We start from the raw sequence: 22646 nt of genomic DNA, 5'->3' as shown, positions 1-22646 counted from the left end.
TAAAAATTATAATTATTTTGTAAATTAATCTAGTTAACAAGGTTTTAGTTACAAAAGAATTAGTTTTTGAATCGACCATTAATTAATTATAAATAAATTTAGAAACTAATTCATCTGATAGTCAAAATATTGATAGCTAATTGTAGAGATTAATCTATAAAATAATTATAATTTTTATTCATAATAGTGACCGTTTTAATAACCAATAATTTTTTATTTTGTAAATTGGTATCTAATTATTTTTTGTCATATTTTAAAGTTAGATAAGAAATAAATTTTTAAATATATTTCAACTAAAATTATATAAAAAAATATAGATAAATGTTTGGTTTAATATAATATCTAAGAAAATATAAATTTTTTAATTCTGTTAAATTTTATTTAAATTTCGTTATTAAGATAATTTAACAAATATTTATGTATGTTTATTAAAAAGATTTAAATTAATATGCAACTATTTTTAAAGAACTATTAAAGCTTTTAGTTTTATAAAATAAGAACCAAAGGAAGGATATTAGGGCTAATTTTTCCATTAATACACACACAACAAATATTAATACATGTATACAATTATCTTAACTATTAACAAAGTTTAAATAAAATTAATGAAATTAAAATTTTTATATTAAGACTAAATTTTTTTATTGTACTAAAAAAATAAAATATGTCAATATTTAGTATATTTAATTGACTATTTACTTATAAAATATAAAATATAAAATAAATTTCTAAACACTTTTTATTGACTTCATTTTTATCACTTGATTTTTGTTTTTAAATATTTAAATAAACTTCATTCTTGCATGATTAAATATATTTATTTAGTATATTGTAAAGTTAGATAAAAATTTGTTTTTACACATATTTCAATTAAAATTATATAAAGAAATATCGATAAATATTGGTTCAATATAATAAATATTGATAATAAAAATATATATTAAACTTTTAATTCCGTTAAGTTTTATTTTAACTTCGTTAATGGTTAAGATAATTGAATAAATATGTATGTTTGTTAAAAACATTAATATTATTAACTATTTTTTAAACAACTATTAAAGATTCTAGTTTTAAGTAAGAACCAAAGGAAGAATATTAGTGTTAATTTTTCTTTTAATAAATGCACAACAAATATTAATACATGTATACAATTATCTTGACTATTAACAAAGTTTAAATAAAATTAACGAAATTAAAAGTTTTATGTTAAGAATATAATTTTTTTATTATACTAAAAAAATTAAATATGTCAATATTTAGTGTATTAAATTGACTATTTACTTATAAAGGATCAATGCGAACAAATTTAATATTCATATAAAACAAATTAAAAGAATCACAAATACAAATATAAGTTTCAAAATCAATCTTTTTAAAAAACAACATCAATTTTAAAATATAAAAATATAAAATCATATTCTAACTAATTTTTTAATAATTAATATTATTTTATTAACCTTATTTTGAATACTTGAATTTTTTTAAAATATTTAAATAAAATTCACTAATTACATGATACCCATAATTAATGCCTATATTTATTCTCCACATGTATTCATAAACAAAAAATATATCATTTAGTAATGCATATCATTTTGCTGTCTTGATACCATATAACAGATTAATTTAAAAAGGTTATAAGTCTTTAAAAACATTCTCTATATTAATATATACTAAAGAAATTAAAATGAAAGAAATATTATTTGTCTTAATCGTATAAAAGTAATTGGTCTACATCTTATAAACTGATCTGTAATTAAAGAATGCTTCAACTCATATCTTATATATTTTGATAGAAAATCTAAAATTATCCTTATATCATGTTAAAATTAAACGTGGATTTAAGCGGAACTAAAAGTAAAATACCATCAACTCGTATGTAATCTACTATTGTTACTCACTAATACTTCTCTGTTGATTATCTCCAACTCTTTTATAAACCACACATTCTTTATTTGAAACAATCATATCTGAATTAAATAAAATAAAGTATGTCTCACATATTGATCCAACAAATCTCGGGAGAGATAGATTTAAAGTATGATAATCTATAAATTATTCATCATAATTACAATTAATGTATACATAAATGGGTAAATTGATTCAGAGATTTAGAAGAAAATCGGTGTTCATGAAGCAGTTGCATGGAATCCAACATCCAAAGCTGCAGCTTTTAGAAGCAAGCCAAAGAGAAGGAACGGGGAAGAGAAGAAAGGGCTATGATCAGTGTCGAGTTCATACACAGTAGATGGTGGCCACTTCTTTATCATGGCTTCCTGTTGCTCTGCCTTCACCACCTTGTCTTGCTTTGTCCTTATGTACACGCGGGGCACCTTCTCCACTTCTTCACCACCCTCTTCTCTGAACTCTGCACTCGTCAATGCTACCAATGGCCCTGGCCTCAGCAGCATCTCAGCCAAGGTTGAATCCTGACACATCATTCCACTATTCATTATCAACCTCATGCACATGCCAACTTCATTTTTTCTTTCATCTTTTGGGAAAACTTATTTCATAAAGTTGTTTTCATTTGGAAGAATAATTCTCTTTCTCTTTCTTTTTTTTTTTTTTTTTTCTCAAGGAATCGTCATAAATGGTCCTACATATGGCAAAGATGAGGATAACATTACATTAACAATAGGCCAAACCAAAGCATGTCATGTGGGGTACCCTACTCCCTAATGCCTCCAGAAAGTGACATACTATTGAACAGGTCTATAGACTCTGCATGCAATTGCAGTGCAACATAGTATAGCTTCAGCAGTGTAACATAGCATAGCATGTCTTTTTTTTCATCTGTAATGAGAAATTAATTAATTATTATATTTATGTATGTACCTCTTGAGGACTCAAAGGGTAGAGGATTTTGCGTTGAAATTCTTTCTTCACCAATGCACTGGTTGGAGGCTTATCATGTCCCAATCCGAATCCTAGCTCGTACACATCCCCATATTCAGATAAGTCAGGCACACCCTGCTCGTTACACACCACAAAAACTTTCTATTATATCTCCTATTTATCGGTGGCACAGAAAAATTAGCTACTCTACTATCATAGTTAATTCTAGCAATTAGGCTCGTGAATCTTTGTTGCTTTTCAATCATTAGGGGCACATTGAACACAGTGAAAATCTGATATTAGCTATGTGGAAAAAAAAGGGTTTGTAGGACCGAGGAAGGAAAAGAAAGAAAGAGGCTTGGAAGTTTTTTTGTCTCCAAACAAAGATTGCTTATAATCATTAATACAGGGATTGTTATTTCACAGGAGCTTGTTTGGATGGCATGGCACACAATTAGTGATGATAATTGATAAACCAGAGTAGACAGACACAGAAGGGAAGCTTTGTAATGACTTTGAATAAAGGTACACATTCTAGTTCTAGGCTTTTACGAGATGGGGTTAGAGTTAGATTTGTTTTCATTGTTTTTCATTAAATTAAAAATTGTTCATAATATAAAATAAACCATAAACACCCCGGGTCAGAATGCCTGACCCTTTTACCGATCATTATTAAATTCCAACTAGTTCGTTGTCAAAGCCTGCAAAGGTGGTAATCTGAGTAGAAAAGGTGATTGACCAAATTAATAACTCTAACAGTGAGAAACACGAAAATGAATTTTCTCCAGAAAGAAAAGAGGGGATAACGTAAAATAGTTGAAAAACGTCCCTTTCATGCTGAACAAACAAACTCTCCTACTCCTATTGCTAAACAGCTGCTGATTTGTTTGCACATGGTGCTATCCTTGGGAAAAAAAACTGGGAGTAGGTAAGTAGAAGCATAATTTAGTGAGCCTCAAGAACTAAAATCTACAATCTGTTTGTGAAGACAGTTGGCAACTAATTATTTCAACAGAGCATCGTCATCAACCTTCAAGACTCCAAACACCGACACCAAAAATGGAAGCCAGTACCCACCACCATCACATTCTACCCCTAACCCCAAGTTATGACACTCAATCAATCACCTTGAACACAGAAACTACCAATATTAAGAAAGAAACATAATTCAAATTGAACCTCAAAACTCTAGAGTTTACGAAAAGGACTCACATCTTTGAGATCTTGTTGGGTCAAGAATCCCGATTTGAGCATGGTGGCTGCGACATAAACAGCTAAACGGATCTTATTTGCAAACTTGTGACAGGCCTGAGTAATGCTCAAGCCTCCAGCGCTGTGCCCCACCAATATAACCTACAGCAACCACATGAGTGATATGAGTTGTGATGCCACTCACTCGCATATAAAGAAAGGGACATAAGGAAGAGGGGAGGGGGGGACCACCTGTTCATTCTCCGGCAAAGAAGACATGAAATCCATTAGAGGCTTATTATAATCATCAAAGAATAGCACAGAATCTGCATCAGATTGATCAATTCCAGCACTTTTCAGGTCTATGCATGAGACCTTGTACCCAGAATTCTCCATAAGGCACCGGATTTTGTACCAGCACCAACTCCCCCCACCTATGCCATGTACAAGCACAAAGTGCTGCTTCAACCCTTCTTCCCTCACTCCCGAACCCATACTTTTCTCTGCCTTCACTATCATTTTTCTTTCAACCTTCTTCGTCACAAAAAAACACACACACATGTATATCATATATAGGATAATAATAGTACGTGTTGAAGGGTCAGCAGCACCAGTAATAGTGACGTTTATCTTTGTAACTTTCCTTCTTAATATTATTCCAATATTCAGAGGTTTTTATATATATATTTATATATTCCCTCTTGGGGTCATTTCCATTCATCATCAGAACTTTGAAAACGTCTGCATAGATCTGTGGAGCATAACTCGGTTTTGCTTAACACGCCAAGGTGCACTCACAAAATTGAAATTGTAATAAATGTTATATTAAAGAGTACGTTTAAGTAATAAAGGCAGATATTAAAGAGATACAATACAAAAATTATAGTCGTTTTCAGATTTTTTTTTTACATAAATTAAGTAAAATATTTAATTTTTAATATAGTTTTAAGTCAGTTATCTATTTTTTTCAGTTTTTTAATTTTAATTTACATTTGTATATTATTATATATTTTTTCCTAGGTTATCCTTAATAACTTTTCTCAATTCCTGTCATCTATAGTAAATGTATAATTGAAAAAATTATGTTATTTGGAATTTTGAAAATAACGTAATATGGAAAAAAATGTATTTTTTTTATTAGAAACGATAATTAAAAAAAACTGATGGAGTAATGTTTATTGCATCAAATAGAACTACTGTCTTTCTTGTTTATTAGTTCCTTTTAAACCATTTTTAATAAACTTGAATTTAAAATATTCTTATAAATTAGAAATATTAAAACATCAATTTTGATTCGAGTTGAATTCGCACGAAATTCAAATCCACGTTCTAAACCTAGTCATTGTAATTTATTTTATAAATATAATTTTATTTATTAAGTATTATCTGTTTATCTATCTCAGTCGGATCCTATATATTCAAATTTATTCCGATAGTATCGAATGCATTTTCTTTACTTGGACCTATGATAAACAGCAAATTATATTATATTATATATATATATATATATATATATATATATATATATAATATGAAGGAGGTACAAAAATTTCATTATCATTTAATTAATTAAAATTAAGAAAAGGCACCAATAGAAAGAAGATTTTAGCTTTGGAAATGGTGTTTGGTCCTTGAGCACGACGGCAAGAATTTTTGTTTGTTTTTTATGTAATGCATAATTATGAACTACATTTGAGAGTGGAATCGGTCGGTCGTGACACATTAACTTCATTTTAATTTTTTGTCATATGCATTAATTTCTTTCATTAACTGCCATTTTATTGTTGTGACACATTCATTTGTTTTATTACCATCATCTTTCTTTATTAGGATATTGTTGGCCGACACTATCCTTCTTTTTCTCCATAAAATATTGTCTATTTACATAAACACTTACAAACACAAAAAGATATTTTTCTACGAAATTATTGTAAATCTCGAATATTTATTGGTTTTATTTGAAAATATTTTTTTCTGAAGAATTTGATAGACTGGTGAGTTTTTAATTATATTTTTCATTACAATATTAGAATAATGTGTTATTAACAAACCATGTAAAATATTTTGCGATGGCCACGCGGGATTAAGCACTACCATTAAAAGATTATGTAGGAGCTTCAAATTAATGGGAAAGTCATAATAGTTTCAATTAAAAAATAAATATTTTGTTTCATGATTTTCAGCGATTGAGAAAACTAAATGGCACACTATGAGTGGATACGAAAGGTCAACCTCCAACAAAAATCCCAGCCATTAGGATGTTTGTAGGTTGCATTAACGTTTTCTTTGATTGAGGTATGGATTGTGAATATTGATTTGGAGTCATTTTGAAAAATAAAATAATATATATATATATATAATAGAAAAATATTGGACATAAATAAATAAAAAATTGATTTGGATTGTGAAGATTGATTTGGAGTCTTTTTGAAAAAAAAAAAGTTCTAATAGAACAATATTTGATTTAAATAAAAAATTAATTAATATATAATTAATGAATTGATGAAAGATAATAAATTCTCTATTTTGTAAAGCTAAAACTATCTTCGTGTAAATTTAAAAATATAATTTTTCAGAAATATTAGTTGAAAAAATTAAAATTAATTATTTCTAAAAGTAATTATTTCCATAAAAATACTATTTATTAATTGATAAAAATAATTCAAAATTAAAGAAAACCAAGAAAATAAAATTATTTTCAAAAAATCAAAAAGAGGTCAATTTGTTGTAAGCCCCATTTTCTGTCTAAAAAAAAACATTTTGGGCTTGGCCTTCTTAGTTGGGCCCAAGTCAGCCCACAGGTTACCCTTAAATCCCTACAGCTGCCATTTCATTTCCATTTTGTCCCTCACGTAGCTGAACCACCTCCTTTCTTTTCTCTCATTTCAGAAGCTCTGTTAGGGCTTGAACATCGTTCTTCTCTAAGCTAGCTGAGTTCATGTCCTTCCATCTCCTTAAGCTATTTTGGTTCTGGTTCTCCTCCACTAAGAGTCCCATAAAGTTTAACTCCACTTAAGATAAGGGAAGCTAGGATTTTTTTAATCTTTTCTTAGTATCTGCCTATTTTCAATTCAGTTTCGTGTTAATAATGCTTGTATGTAGTTGTGGTTGCTTGGAAAATATTGAGATGTTGTTTGATTTCGAATGTCTAGTTGTTGCATGCTTGAACAGTGACGAGAACTGGTATTTTTGTCCAAGTGAGCACGTCTCGCCTAGGCGAGAGTAGCAAAAGCTCTCCCTGGTTTTTTTGCTCGAACTCTCGCTCAGGCGACGAGCTTCCGTTTTAAGCGACGAGTTATCTCGTTCAGGCGAGGAGGTCTCATTTAAGCGATAACTTCCCTATTTGAAATCTCGCCCAAACGAGAATTTTTAGCTTAAGCGAGAATTCCTAGCTTAAGCAAGACCAGTCTAGCTTAAGCGAGAATTGTTGTAGAATTTTAATTCCTTACTTTAACTTGTGAATTTATTCAATTAATCTTAAAAGTATGAATATGTGATCATGTATGTTTCATGTGATATTGACTTGCTTGGTATGAAATGAAATACAAATGGGTTGGTTGGTTGAACATTGGCATGAGATTATAATGTTTGAGATGACATGTGGAATGTTTTGCATAAAAGAGTTTCATGGGAAACTATTGGTGATGGTGTGGTTAGTGTATACATTGATATAGGAGATGTCTAGACAAAGGAAGGTATCCTGAACTCTAATAATTGTTCACACTCACATAGAGTAAAATGATTTATGTTGTGATAGTGATAGGAGGTCCTAGTCTTGGGACGTATTGGGCCTAAGATATTAGAGAATTAACCTTGTGTGTGTTGGGTGATAACCCCTTGTGTCTAGACTCTGCAGAGTTTAGAAACCAGCACAAGCGCATACTTCTGTTAGAATTCTATATCAAGAGTATAATCTAGATAATTGAGTCAGAAGGTCTTGCATTTGTTTGCTATCACATGGTTTGGGTGCTTACTGATTTGTATGTTTATAACTTGATTTAACATTTACTTGCTCAATAATATGATTACAAATCTTTTACTTTAACTTACCCTTTCTGTTTGGTGTTTGTTTCTCTGTTTGGCTTTTCTTTTTTGTGATGATCACCAAATCCTTGGTGTGAGTAGATGTGGAAATTCTTAGAGATAGTTCAGATGGTGGTGACGCTGCTTTCCAGTTCAGGGGTGTTAGTTATGGCTCTCTTTTGAGCAACTTTTGAGACGCTGATGCCTATGTAGTTTCTTGCTCAGTGAGCGATCCTTTTGCCAATTGTTTCTTTTAATTCCTGCTAGAGGTATTCTTGTTGTGTCTTTGGGTATTTCTTTCAGTATACTATGAATAATCGTAATGGTTGATTCTTATATATTTTCTGTTGGTGCTCTATTTTATACTATAAACATGTCACATTTTACTTATTAGATTTATCCTACTAAATTGGGACGTTACATTTGTCATTTACATACAATACCTACAAATCTTTCCTTTTCTTCCTTATCTCACGTTTTTTTTTCTCTAACAACTTTTCCCAATACTTAAATCATTTGTACTAAATACTTAAAATCATCATAAATCCATGTCAAATGTTTCTTTTGAAGATAATATACTCCTTCAACTCATTTGGTAAAAAATAAAATGTAAATAAAATTATTAAAATTATTTTTATTTTTAAACTTTATATAATTATTTATCATTATAATATAACAAACGCGGATCAATGTAATAATAGTGTAATGATCCAAATTAATAGTAGATATTATACTACCAATTTGTTTATCATACGATCAATGATTAATAACAGTCCATTACATATTGTGCCCTCCTGGATGGAGAAGATCACCAATAAACTGAGGTATTCAATAGGCCAAGGAATCGAACGAAAATTTAAGTCAAAAATCTCGTCTCCAGAGGTCATTGCAAGAAGCCAAAAGGATGTTTCTCTAGGACCGACGCCACTGAGGGTAGTTGGTTGATGGTTCAAGATTTGCGAGGATGTCACCCTAGGATCGACCTCCCTGTAGGAAACTAAGATTGAGAGGAGAATATTCGAGAATATAAAGGAGAATCTTGGAGAAAAATATCATCTACATTTGATGAATATAAACCAGATTTTACTCTCACGGTCAAGGGACCAAATTATTTTGACCTAAGTGAGTCATTAACTAAGGTTAAAATAATTCTTTCTTTTTATTTATCATACAATTTGTTCCGATTCCGACCCAAGGCATTATCCGCTACCCTCCAGTCGAGGGCAAGGGAAGTTGAAAGGGAGTTATTGATCCCCACGGTGGGCACCAATGTTTCGATTCTAACCCAAGTTTGTCCGATAGCTATTATTAGGAACAACCACTGCATACCCGAGATATTGTTCGCTTTGGAGCGTTTGAGCTTCGTCACGGTTTTGTCCTTAAAATGTGCCTCGGAGGGTGGAAGGAGGTAAAAGTATTTAAACTTCGCTTGACCTCGACTCCTAAACGATGTGAGACTTATTGGAGGTACTGGAACAAACCTAATGTTTCGATTCCGACCCAAGTTCGTTCGGTAGCATCATTAGGAACACAATCAATAATTAATAATAGTCCATTATATATATATATATATATATATATATATATATATATTCTACTTTAACATTTTTAATTAGCTTTGCGACTTCGTTACGATTTCCTTTCATCACTTGTATTATATTATGCTTATATATATAATATACTATAATTGTAAAAAAAACAAAGAATAAGCTAATGAAATTACCCGGTACTGTATGTAAATTATCCTCACAAACTCAATATATATATATATATATATATATATATATATATATATATATATATATATATATAACAAGTATTTGTCTTAAGACTCTATTAATAAATAAGACAACAAGTAATGTTAGCCATTACATTAATTACAATAATTAACAATATTAAAAGATAATATTGGATGCACAAATAAAAGGATCTCGTTTCTTAAAGACCGATAATATCACTTATCTTAAATGTTTCGAGATGGATAATTAAAACTATGTAAAAACTAGATAATAATAATTTTGTAAAACTTATTTTATTTTAAAATTTGATATGTTTAAAATAATTCTTAATACAAAATGGTGTGATTAGATCAGGGAACGGATAAGATTTGGAGGTGGAATCAAGAGAAAAGAAAAATAAAAGATAAAATTGGTCGTGCGAAGGGAAAGCGTAGGGGAATAGATGAGGTTGAAGGTCGCTGCTTTTCTTTCTTTTTCTTCATTTAGTTTTAAACATGTCACAAATAGAGATATCGTTCAATCCAGCTCAATTGAGCAAATTATATTTAATTGGATCAATAAAATAAAATTTTTGAATAACTTTATTTGTTAAAAAATGTATTTTTAAGTATCAATTTAAAAAAATAATTGAATTATTAAATTCATCACTCAACCCATATAAAAGTGAATTATTTCATGTTTAATCAAGTTTAACTGAAATATAAATGAAAATTCAACTTAATTTAATTGATTTGAATTAGATTGAATAATGTAATAATTCAACGTAAATAACACCTATGTAATCAATCATACTATGGACCGTATAGCAACCCATTTTAGTACACATTTTGTTATCGACTAAAACTAGAATAAAATATATCACTGTGAAATATAAATTTCAAAGTTGTTAAAATATTAATTATTGTTGGTAGATGTCAAAAGCCAAACTATATTCTGTTGTTTCTGTTATTTTCGGTTATAACTGTTACTCGTTTTCTGTATAAAATACTCTCTGCATTTCACGTAATAGACAAGCTTCATATCTTTCAGTCAAACTCTGTGATCTCTCTCACTTTCTCTTTCCTTACGTGAATGTCCCCATTACGTTGCCAGCTCTGTGTTTAATATGGTATCAAGAGCATAGGTTCGTCTGTGTGGAAGAAGAAACGAAGCTTTGTAGATCGTGTAAAAAGGAGTATCGTAGAGTGGTGTGGTGTGTGGCCGGGAAGCTAGTGCAATCTTCAAAGATTCCAAGAAAATAAAAGGTGTCAAGAAGTGTGCAATATTCTGAGGAGTTTTCATGATCAAGATGGCCGGAAGTGGAAGCATCATACAAGGAGGCTTACCAATCTTTGATGGTAAGATGTTTGATGATTGGAAGATAAAGATGAAGGCTGTGTTTCAGTTCCAAGATGTGGCAGAAATAATTGAAACGGGTCTTGGAGAGCTGAGCAGTAAAGCTACAGACGAAGACAAAAGAAATTATAGGCTGCAGTAGAAATTGGATGGCAAAGCGAGGTTCTTGTTGTACCAATGCGTAGATTCACAAATCTTTAACAAGATTTCACAAGCTGAGACAGCAAAAGAGGCTTGGGAAATATTGATCAATACATATGGTGATGATAAGCACAAAACAGTGAAGCTGCAAGCGTTAAAGAGGAGGTTTGAATTCCTGATGATGGAAGACAGCGAGACAGTATCTCAATACTTGAACAAAATTCAAGAGCTGGTGAATGCGATGAAATGCTGTGGTGATAAAGTGTCAGAACAACACGTAATACACAAGGTACTAAGATCACTTCCTCCTAAATTTGATCATTTAGTAATAACTATAGAGGAGACAAAGAATCTTGCGACATTGAAGATAGAGGAACTCCAACACTCTCTGGAAGCACACGAGTTTAGGATGGATGATCGCAAACACTGTCAAGAACAGGCGTTACAGGTCAGAACAACTTACAAGACAAAGGCCAAAGGCTTCAAGAAAGAAGGAAAGCACCGTAAGAAGCAAGAAGAGAAATCAGAAGATGAATCCAAGACTGGAAAAGATCTGAAGAAACAAGGAAAAGATGACAAGGAGTGGAAGAAGAAATTGAAGTGTTACAACTGTCAGAAGCTCGGGCACTTTGCTCATGAATGTTGGTATGGTGAAGGTGCCAAGAATAGGCCAAAGAACCAAGCTAATCTGGCCCAAGACGCAGCATCTTCTGATTCTGATATGGTGTTACTTATGGCCAAAACCAGTAGCGCAGAACCAGAGGAAATAACCTCCTGGTATCTAGACTCGGGGTGCTCCACTCATATGACAGGTAGACGTGATTGGTTTATCAAACTTGATGATTCTTCGCAGGGAAAGATTAGATTCGCTGATGATAGCAGTCTAAATTCAGAAGGCAGTGGTCGTGTGGTATTAAGGGATTCAGGTGGCAGAGAAGTGGTGATTGATGGTGTTCTGTATGTACCAGGTTTAAAGACAAACCTGATCAGCCTTGGACAACTATTGCAGAAAGGCTTTATGATGGAAATGAAGAAGAATGGTCTAAATGTTTACGATCAATCAAAGAAACTGGTTATCCATGCAGATCTCTCTGAAAATAGAACTTTTCGTATTGCTATGAACACCCGAAAGCATCAATGTCTAGCCACAGCAGTAAACAAGGATGAGTGGATATGGCACAGCAGATTTGGACACCTGAACTTTCAGCACTTATCGAATCTACAAACTAAGAATATGGTGAAGGGGCTTCCACCAATAAAGATTCCAGAAGAAGTGTGTAGAGAATGCATACAGTGTAAACAATCCAGGCCCAAATTCAAAGAATTCATCCCTACAAGAGCCACTGAAAAACTAGGAGTTATCTACTCGGATGTTTGTGGTCCCATGCAAGTGGAAACTCCTAGTGGGAACAGGTACATCCTCACTTTCACAGACGATCTGACTAGGAAAATGTGGATTTATCAGATCAAAAGGAAGAATGAAGTGTTGTCAGTATTCAAGAAGTTCAAAAGCTTGGTGGAACGACAGAGTGGCAGTAAGATCAAAGTTCTAAGGTCCGATGGTGGAGGGGAATATGCAGCATCGGAATTCAGTGACTTCTGTGAGAAAGAAGGTATTGTTCATGAGTTCACTTCTCCATACACTCCTCAACATAATGGGGCTGCAGAAAGAAGAAATAGAACTCTGCTCAACATGGTTAGATGTATGCTGAAAACCAAAAAGATGCCAAATTTCCTTTGGGGTGAAGCTGCAAATGCAGCAACATATGTGTTGAACATGTCACCAACAAGAAGATTGAAGTTGATGACGCCTGAGGAAGCATGGACAGGTGTCAAACCTGACGTTTCACACCTCAGGATTTTTGGGTCCATGTGTTACAAACACGTCCCTGACGCGTTGAGAAGAAAGCTGGATGATAAAAGCACACCCCAAGTGTTGATAGGCTATCATGAAACAGGTGGCTACAAATTATACGACCCAAATACAGAGCACGTGTCAACCAGCAGAGATGTGTATGTGGATGAGTCATCTAGCTGGGACTGGACAGTGGCAAACACAGAAGCCACCACTTACGCTCCTAAGATAGCATTAGGAGAAGAAGAATATGCAGATAAAGCCATCACCAAATTAGCCGTAAGGAAATCAGGTCGAAGATCACAACTCCCATCCTATCTTCAAGACTATGATATCACCCATGATGCGATCGTAACTTCTGACGGGAATCTAGTGCATTCTGCACTAATTGCTGAGTCAGAACCAATTACATTTGAGGAGGCAGCCAGGGATGGGCATTGGTGGCAAGCAATGGAGGAGGAGATTGACTCCATCAAACGAAACAACACTTGGGAATTGGTAGAGTTACCTCTGAACAAAAGGCCCATTGCTCTCAAGTGGGTCTATAAGGTCAAGGTGAACGCTAATGGTGAAATCGTGAGGCACAAGGCAAGGCTCGTGGCCAAAGGTTTCCTGCAAAAGGCTGGCATAGACTATGGAGAGGTTTATGCACTAGTGGCACGGATCGAAACTGTCAGGTTAATGGTGGCTTTGGCAACGAACAAGGACTGGAGTTTGCATCAACTTGATGTAAAATCTGCGTTCTTGAATGGTCCGTTAGAAGAGGAAGTATATGTGCAGCAGCCCATTGGTTTTGTTCAGGAGACTGATAAGCACAAGGTGTATAAGCTCAATAAGGCTTTATACGGGTTAAAGCAAGCTCCAAGAGCTTGGAACAAACAGATTGACCAATTCTTTGAAGGAATTGGATTCATGAAATGCATATCAGAACATGGAGTATATGTGAAGAATGCTGAAGGCAGCAGAATCATCATCTGTTTATATGTTGATGATCTCTTGATAACTGGTGACAGCGAGAAGAGCATTGAGTCATGCAAAGCAGAACTGATGAAGGAGTTTGAAATGAATGATCTCGGAAAGCTGAGTTATTTTCTTGGCATTGAGTTTACACAAACAAAATCTGGGGTAATCATGCACCAAACGAAATACACTCGTGATTTACTAAAGAAGTTCAATATTGAGCAAAGCAATCCAACCACCACACCCGCTGAAACTGGTATGAAGCTGGAACACAGCCCTGATGAAGAAGGAGTAAATCCTGCAGTTTATAGAAGCATTGTAGGAAGCCTGAGATATCTGTGTAACACTCGTCCAGATTTGAGTTTCAGTGTAGGGGTTGTCAGTAGACACATGCAAGACCCCAAAGTAACACACCTATTGGCCGTAAAACGCATCATGAGATACTTGCATGGGACTGAACAGTTTGGGGTACTTCTGTGCAGAGGAAATGAAGAGCTGGTAGGATACTCAGATGCAGATTGGTGCGAGGATAAAACTGATCGGAGAAGCACAGCTGGATACGTATTTTTCTTGGGAAGGACCCCAATCTCTTGGAGTTCCACCAAGGAACCAGTAGTGGCACTCTCATCATGTGAAGCTGAATACATAGCAGCCTCTGAAGCTGCATGCCAAGCAATTTGGCTGGGTTCTCTGTTAAGAGAACTGGGAGTAAATCAGAGGTGCAAGCTGAGATTATTAGTTGACAATCAATCAGCCATAAACTTGGCAAAACATCCTACCTCTCACGGAAGAAGTAAACACATAGAGACAAGATTTCATTTTATCAGAGAGCAAGTTTCAAAAGAGAAGCTGGTAGTAGAACATTGCAAGTCAGAAGTGCAGTTTGCTGATATTCTGACAAAAGCCTTGAAACATACGAGGTTCAAGTTTCTTAGAGAAAGTATTGGAGTTGTAGATATATCCAGTTTGTTTTGTATCTAGTTTAGTTTTGAGGGGGAATGTTGGTAGATGTCAAAAGCCAAACTATATTCTGTTGTTTCTGTTATTTTCGATTATAACTATTACTCGTTTTCTGTATAAAATACTCTCTGCATTTCACGTAATAGACAAGCTTCGTATCTTTCAGTCAAACTCTGTGACCTCTCTCACTTTCTCTTTCCTTACGTAAATGTCCCCATTACGTTGCCAGCTCTGTGTTTAATAATTATCAATTTTACAATTAATAATTTTTATTATATTTTATCTTTCCTACATCAATTGAATCTATTTTTTAACATGACAAATAGTTAAGTAGGTTTTCAATCGTCGTACATAATTAGTGTAAAATAAGAAATTTATTGATCACTGATATATTTCTCAGAGGAATTCACTAATTATCTTATCACTAAATTGTTATTCCAGTAACACGAAAAAAATATTATTTACTTTATTTTTGACTCACTTACCGTTTTCTTTTTAAATACAAGTCAATTGTTTCCGTAACAAGTTTACGTGTAGAATTACATTTTTTTCTCCTTAAAAATACATTAATACACTACTATCATTTTTATTACTTTTTCTTTGTTTTCCTTCGGTTATCATATGAAAACAAAAACTAAAATAAATCAAGACTAAACAAATATATAAATTGAACTAAATTATTATAAAACTGAGTTAAATTTTGAAAGTAATTTGATAAAACTAAAGTGAATTATATAATAATTGAATTATATCAGGATTTGAACGAAATAAATTAAATTATTTTTTTACTTGTTTAAATTATATGAATTATTATCAGAAGTACATATATTTTTTCATTAACCAACATTTTATAACTTTTAGAAGCTAAATCAGTATAACCCGTTCAATTTAATCTTTTAAAAGTAATCTACATTTTTTATACAATTTAATTCAATTTAATAATAATTTATTTTACTTTAAATATTTGTAATAACCATACTAATCAACTTTCTTAAATAGTATATTTGGGGAGGTACATTGATCCTACAAAGAAAAACATAAAAGGATACAAGCACCAGCGAATCTTCGACCAATATTTTTGGGATGTCAAAACTTTGGTCAAACTACTTTTTTTTGTTTATTTTTTTGTTCAAAACTATCAAGTTGGTTCTCTAGTTTTTTCCGGTCTCAATTTAGTCCCGATTTTTAAAATTTGATGTAATTTGGTAATTTTTGTTAAATTTCTTGAGATGGAACAATGATTTTTCATCAAAATTCACATTAGGATTATGTCAATTATACTAATAAAGCAAATCATCCTTATTCACCACTTCCATTTTGATGAAAAAACCTTGATTTGATCCAAGAAATGTAATGAAAAAAATACCAAATTGTATCATTTTTTAAAAAATTGGGACTATAAATTGAGACTAAAAAACATGGAAAAACTAACTTGATATTTTTGAATGAAAATAAGAACTAAAAGAGTAATTCTAAATTTTTTATATAAAATAGTAAAAATATTGTATTTGATTTTTTATGATAATAAAAAAAGTAAAAGTAAAATTATTGTTATTATTATAATTCTAAAATTAAATATAAATAATTTTTATAGTTTTATGATAATTAATTTTCATTTATAATAATTAATTCTAAAAAAATAGTGAAATAAAAAATGGTTAAATTAAGAAAATGATCACTTAAAAGATAATATTAATAAAATAATTATTTTTATTTAAAAAAACATATAAAATATAAAATTGAAAAATAAATATGGACAACAAAGAGAAAATTCTTTATATATAGATATAGATGTATAATGTTTTTTTCAGAATATCAAATATTTAAAATTTTTAATTTTTAAAAAATATATTTAATATAATATAAATATATAAAAAATTTGGGGGGGGGGGGGGGGGGCGTCCTTAGTCACTACTATAGTTCGTCGTTGGATACAAGATACAAAGTAGGGATGGCAAAACAGGTCAGTTTTGTCTGTTTTGACCCGACTCGTCCGTGGTCTGTCAAAAATGGGTTGGACTAGATTGGACTGTCAAATAAAAACAGCTAATATTCGTAATTTATCTTGTACAAGATAGGTTAACGAATCGTGCAGGCTTATCTGTTTTTTAGATTTTTTTTTTAATTTTTCTAATTTGTTTTCAAATTTTTTATTTTTAAAATTTGTTTATATATACGTATAAATTAATATTGAAAACATATTTAATCAAATAAAATATATTTTAAATTTTAATTGATTAGTTGATGTTTTTTATTTGGTAAATTAAAATAATTATTATATTTACATGTTAAATTAATTTATTATAACTAATAATTAAAACTTAATTTATAAATGTTAATGATTTAAATTAAAATAATATTATATATTTATACATTAAAAAATATAATAAAAATTAATCTTTTTAATAAATTTTATTTTATTTTTAAACGTGGACAATAAATCAGGATGAACTGATATTTTTTAACCCATTAACTTGAAGGATTGGACGATAAATATTAGAATAGGTTCACGAATTAAAATCTTTAACCGAACATGTTTCTCTTAATACGGATCGACAGATTAAGCATTAGACCCGGTTCATTTTAAGAAGCAGCACTTTACGAAACAAAAACACCAAATGACCTTTTGTTTGAAAAAACAAAGTTCCGTCAAATCAGTAGACAACTTTATTTAATTTTTTTTTTTGAAATGAATAAATAAAGAACATTAATTTTTCAAATTATTTTTCAATGACAACCAAAGGTGGCCCATGTATATGGGAAATTTATTTCTCTTACATAAAGAAACTTTAGGATGGAATGGATTTTGTTGTCTGTCGATTTTTAAGCAGAAAGTAGATGCTCTAAAAGTAGTTCATGATGGCAATAGTTATAAAATCTACTTGTGTATATGGTGATTATAAATTAAGATAATATAATCTTTTTTATCTGCGCATCAATGAAACGGGTGAATTAAAAAAAGGTGAACATTAATATATATATATATATATATATATATATATATATATATATATATATATTTTTATATTATGGTCAGTTGGTAGGGTAACTATAGTTGTTGAAGGTGAAATTTCAAAGGACAGACTAAAAAGTTAATTCAGTAAAATCAATGTCAATATGATCATTCAAAATAAGGTTTATACTCTCACACATATACTATTTTAGTTGTGTCACATTATCATAGCAATATAATTTTCCGTTGATATCGATAGAAATTTAACATTAATTTCAAGATCAATATTAAAGAGCTGTCATTAAATATAAGGTGGTTTAATTCGAATTCTTTATTCTAAAATATTAATTGGTCTGTGATTGATGAAATGCCTTATAATTAATGATTTTGAAACAAAACTTAAATACACTTATGCCGTGGTTCCAGGGGGAACTATGCTTTGATCCAGGGGAGTCACCACTCCCCCAAATATATTTTTTTTGGAATTTATTTTATATTTATGTATATTTTTTTTCCAATTATATTTATATATTTTTTATATTAAATTTATATTATAGAAATTATAATAAAGGATAAAATAAAATATTTAATGGAGACATTGATTTATAAAAGAGATTAAGATTTTTTTTGGTTATAAGATTTGTTTACTGTATAAATTATCGTGAAAGTGTGTGAAGAGAAATAAATAAAACGAGATAGATTTAGGATTCTTTTTAGGATATTTCTCCAAATTAAGTTTATCACAAATTAGTATAAACCTAATTATGATTTTAAAGATTCTTTTATAAAATTGGTATGAACCCTAATTATACTTTTTTCCAAATTATTATAAATGAAATTTAGGAATTTTGTGTTTTCTGCTGCCTATGGTAATTTTTTTTTTAAGTTTTGGATTTATACCGTGTTGTTTATTTAATTAAAGTAGTGTGAGTTTTGTTATGTCTTACATTGTGATAATTGTGATTTCTGAATATAAATTTTATCTTTTTCCAAATAGGTGAAATGTGATAAATTTATATTAGAAAAATTATGATAAAGAGTAAAAAAATTGATTCTTTATTTAAAAAAGGTTTGTCATAAAGATGAAAAAAATGCATATATGTTAACTAAACTTTTCATGAGAACCAAGAATTCAAGACAATGAAAATCAAATCTCTAAAGTTCCTAGAGTTATATATATAACGAATTTAAAAATTCATTAGAACGCGATCCAGAAAAAGTATATTCAAATTTGACAATACCCACCGAATCAAATTGATGAGGTACAAAGGATTGATCTAAAATGATATTCATGGTTTGGTATCATGATACAATAACATGATATAATAGCGAATAATAATCATATATATTTGAATTCTACTATTATGTGTGTTTGTTTTAAGAAGAGGAAATGAGAAGAAAAAATGAAAAACTTTTTTTTTCTAACTAAAAGAAAATTATATATAACAAATTTAATTTGACACCCCTAACCTTTTTCTTCAAGTTCCGCCACTGGAGGTGGATAAATTGGATTGAACTGGAGCGTGTGAAGAGAAGAAGAGGATGAAGGTAATTGAATTGCGTGAGTGGAAGGTTGTGGTTCTGAGAATTGCGGATAATGAAGTGGAATTTTATTTTAAAATTAAATAATTTATCACGTATCAAGTGATATGAATTACTCATTGTCAAACATTAATGCCGTTAGTTTTTAAGGACTAATTTCATGAATTTTGAAACGATGGAAATTTAACTAAACTAAATTTTGAAAGGAGGACTAAAACTGGTTGTAAAAATCTGTTATTGAACTATTACAAGATATTCATTATTAGCCATGAGATTTTAACCCATCACCATTCCTCATTCGCACCTATAAAAAAAGGTGGTCTGGTGCTCTCCAAAAGGATAGATAATTCAACTCAGATCTCTTACTCTATAGTTTTTCTTTTACTTTTTTCTCTCTTTATATTTTTCTTCTATTATCCTGAGTTATTTTTTTACAGAGTTTATCTTGTTAGTTTCTGTTGTCCTCGAATATATCCGAGATGTTCATGTTATACCATGAGGAATTTGCGCATACACTAGAGATAAATCCTTAAAGACAATGTTTCAACATGCCTCAGGAATTTATGTATTCGTATTCTCATCATATTTTTACTACAAAACCAAAATCGCTTAATAGGTTAGAGAGAAAAACATAGTTAACTAATATTATTTAAATAGTTTATATACCTTACAAGACTATATATGGGAGGATATACATTATGCTTCAATTTACTTATTTTTCTCCTAAAAAAATTAATACAATAAATATATGATATCATTTAAATAATTATTAAAATGGACAAAAAATAATAAATTCAACTAAAAGATGTAGGTTTCTTCAACTATATAGAAAAAGTTCCCACATTTTTTTATCCAAAACTCATTGATAAAATGTTTAATAATGCCCAAATGTGTATCTACTCACAAGGTCAGGATGATAAATACATTTGTTTTCATGTGTTTTTATGAGTATACTACAAGAAAATGCTTTATTAGTAACCAATTTGAGTGACCAAAAGTTGTTAGTTACTATAATTACTAATTTAGATAGAGTTTACAAAGTAAAAAAATCATTGGTTACTAAAATAGTTACTATTATGAATAAAAAATTATAATTTGTCACTAAATTGGTTTTTAAAATTAGCTACCATAGTTTTGGCTACCAAAATAACTTAGTTACTAAATTGCTCTCTAATTAATTAGTGACAAATTTAGTAACCAATTATAAATTTTTATTTATATTAGTGACTATTTTAGTAATCAATAAATTTTAATTTTGTAAATTGGTATCTAAATTGGTCACTATAGTGACTAACAACTTTTAGTCACTAAAATTGGTTACTAATAAGACATTTTCTTGTAGTGGTAATACATCCTTAATTTATAAAATAACCTCAAACACTTATTCTTGTTGTTTTATTTTGTTGTTTGTTTTTGTTTTATCGAAGAAGAGCTTCTCTACACAATTTTTCATTCATTCTTCCAGTTTTTTAATTCATTTAATATCTATCAAATTCAAATAAATTTCAGAGATACGTTTTTCTCTCGTTTCGTCGTAATCTCATTTACACATTTTCTTCCTATACATTTTTCTTTAAATTTGTTATTACACTTTAGGAAATATAAATCTTAATTCTATCAAATTAAACAATTTTTAGAACATACATTTGATTTTTTTTCTTTTTAATATTTTTATTTATATATTTTTACATAAAATTGTTTGATTACCAATTTTGAGTATTCAAATATTTAGACTTTTAGTTTAAGTAATCTATAAAACTTATCTTCTTTACTTTTCATTTCACGTAAATAATTTTTCGTACACAATTTTTCATTATTTCTTTCGGGGTCATTTAGTACATGAAAAAATCGTAAATACTTTTTCTTTTAACATTTATAAAATTAGTAAATATTATAATTACAATAATATACTAAAAATTATGATTATTATTTAATATTTTAATTTTTCTAAGAATTATTTAATTAATATTTGAGAGAATAATTTTTATGAATAAATGCATACACAAATTGTAAAACTTTAGAAAATGACATTTTATAAGTTATAGTAGTTTAAAAGTAATGAAATTTGATTATTTTAATATTAAAAGTTTTATTTATAAATATTTTTGTTATAAACGAGTTTTATTATTTTAAAACACATCATCTATCTAGAAATTAGTTTTCTAGAGTTCTCTAACTTCTCTCTAGGAGTTCTCATTCCTTGTTTGACTGATTGAAGATCTGAAATCATAAGAGTGATTTTCACAACGAGCTCTTCAATTTGGACCAATCAGTTTCTTCAATCGTGTAAGTTGAATTTTCTGTCTTTCTCTGCTGTCCAATTTGTTTTGTCTTGCATGTGAGCTTTTTTGTTCTGGTACACCCAATAAGTCCCACATCGCTTAGGAGTTGAGGTCAAGGATAATTTAAATACTCATTCCTCCCTCCACCCTCTAAGATGCCTTTTAAAGACAAAACCGTGACGAACCACACTCAAAAGTGGACAATACCTCAGGAACGCGATCCTTATTCCTAAGGATGTTGTCAGACGAACTTGAGTTAGGTCGGAACACTTTTCATGTTTGTTGACCAGTGATTATAACGACATGTCCTGATTATTCTTGTGTTGGTTCTAGGTATAGATAGAGCATCCTATGGAGTTAAAGGTATTTTAGGTGTATTAAAGCTTGTTAAATAGTTTCAACAGGTAAGGGAAACTAGCTTAAATCTTGTGTTTTATGAGTGTTTGTGATTTTTAGTACTTCGCTTGTATTGATGGATCTGATGTGGTGTGAATGTGAAGCCTACTTCTGTTTTGCCCAACTTGATTAAAAAGGCCCAAGGCCAGCCCACTTGTTCTTTTTTCAGAAAACCCTTTCAGTTTTTCCCACTCAACCTTTACTCAACTTCTCTCATTCACAAAAAACAACTCACTCACTCTTGCTTTCCTTGAAACATAATCTGGGATAGGGCCTTTGCAAAATCCTCCTCTGAGGTAACTGAACGTCCTTTCCTCCACGTAAGTCAAACTCCAAACTTTTGTTTTTCTCCTTTTGCAGTTCTATTGTGTTGGTTCAACTTTGGGATCTCCCTTAGAGCCTTATTTTCTGTCCACTTGTGTTCATGTTTT

At 30.5% G+C, this 22646-nt stretch overlaps 1 protein-coding gene across 1 annotated transcript; it reads right to left on the bottom strand.

Moving 5' to 3' along the window:
• Positions 1-2028: 2028 nt before the first annotated feature.
• Positions 2029-4651, bottom strand: LOC114164695 (methylesterase 17-like). Its single transcript, XM_028049441.1, has 4 exons — positions 4282-4651; positions 4051-4191; positions 2839-2973; positions 2029-2429 (listed from the first exon to the last, which is right to left on the bottom strand). Exons 1-4 carry the CDS (start codon positions 4597-4599, stop codon positions 2130-2132), a joined length of 894 nt encoding a protein of 297 aa, XP_027905242.1. The 5' UTR covers positions 4600-4651; the 3' UTR covers positions 2029-2129.
• Between the last annotated feature and the right edge of the window lie 17995 nt (positions 4652-22646).

This window comes from Vigna unguiculata, chromosome 9 (genome assembly GCF_004118075.2).
Source record: "Vigna unguiculata cultivar IT97K-499-35 chromosome 9, ASM411807v1, whole genome shotgun sequence".
Taxonomy (NCBI): domain Eukaryota; kingdom Viridiplantae; phylum Streptophyta; class Magnoliopsida; order Fabales; family Fabaceae; genus Vigna; species Vigna unguiculata.
Note: the sequence above shows the minus strand (reverse complement) of the source record. Positions and strands in the feature narration are given on the sequence as shown.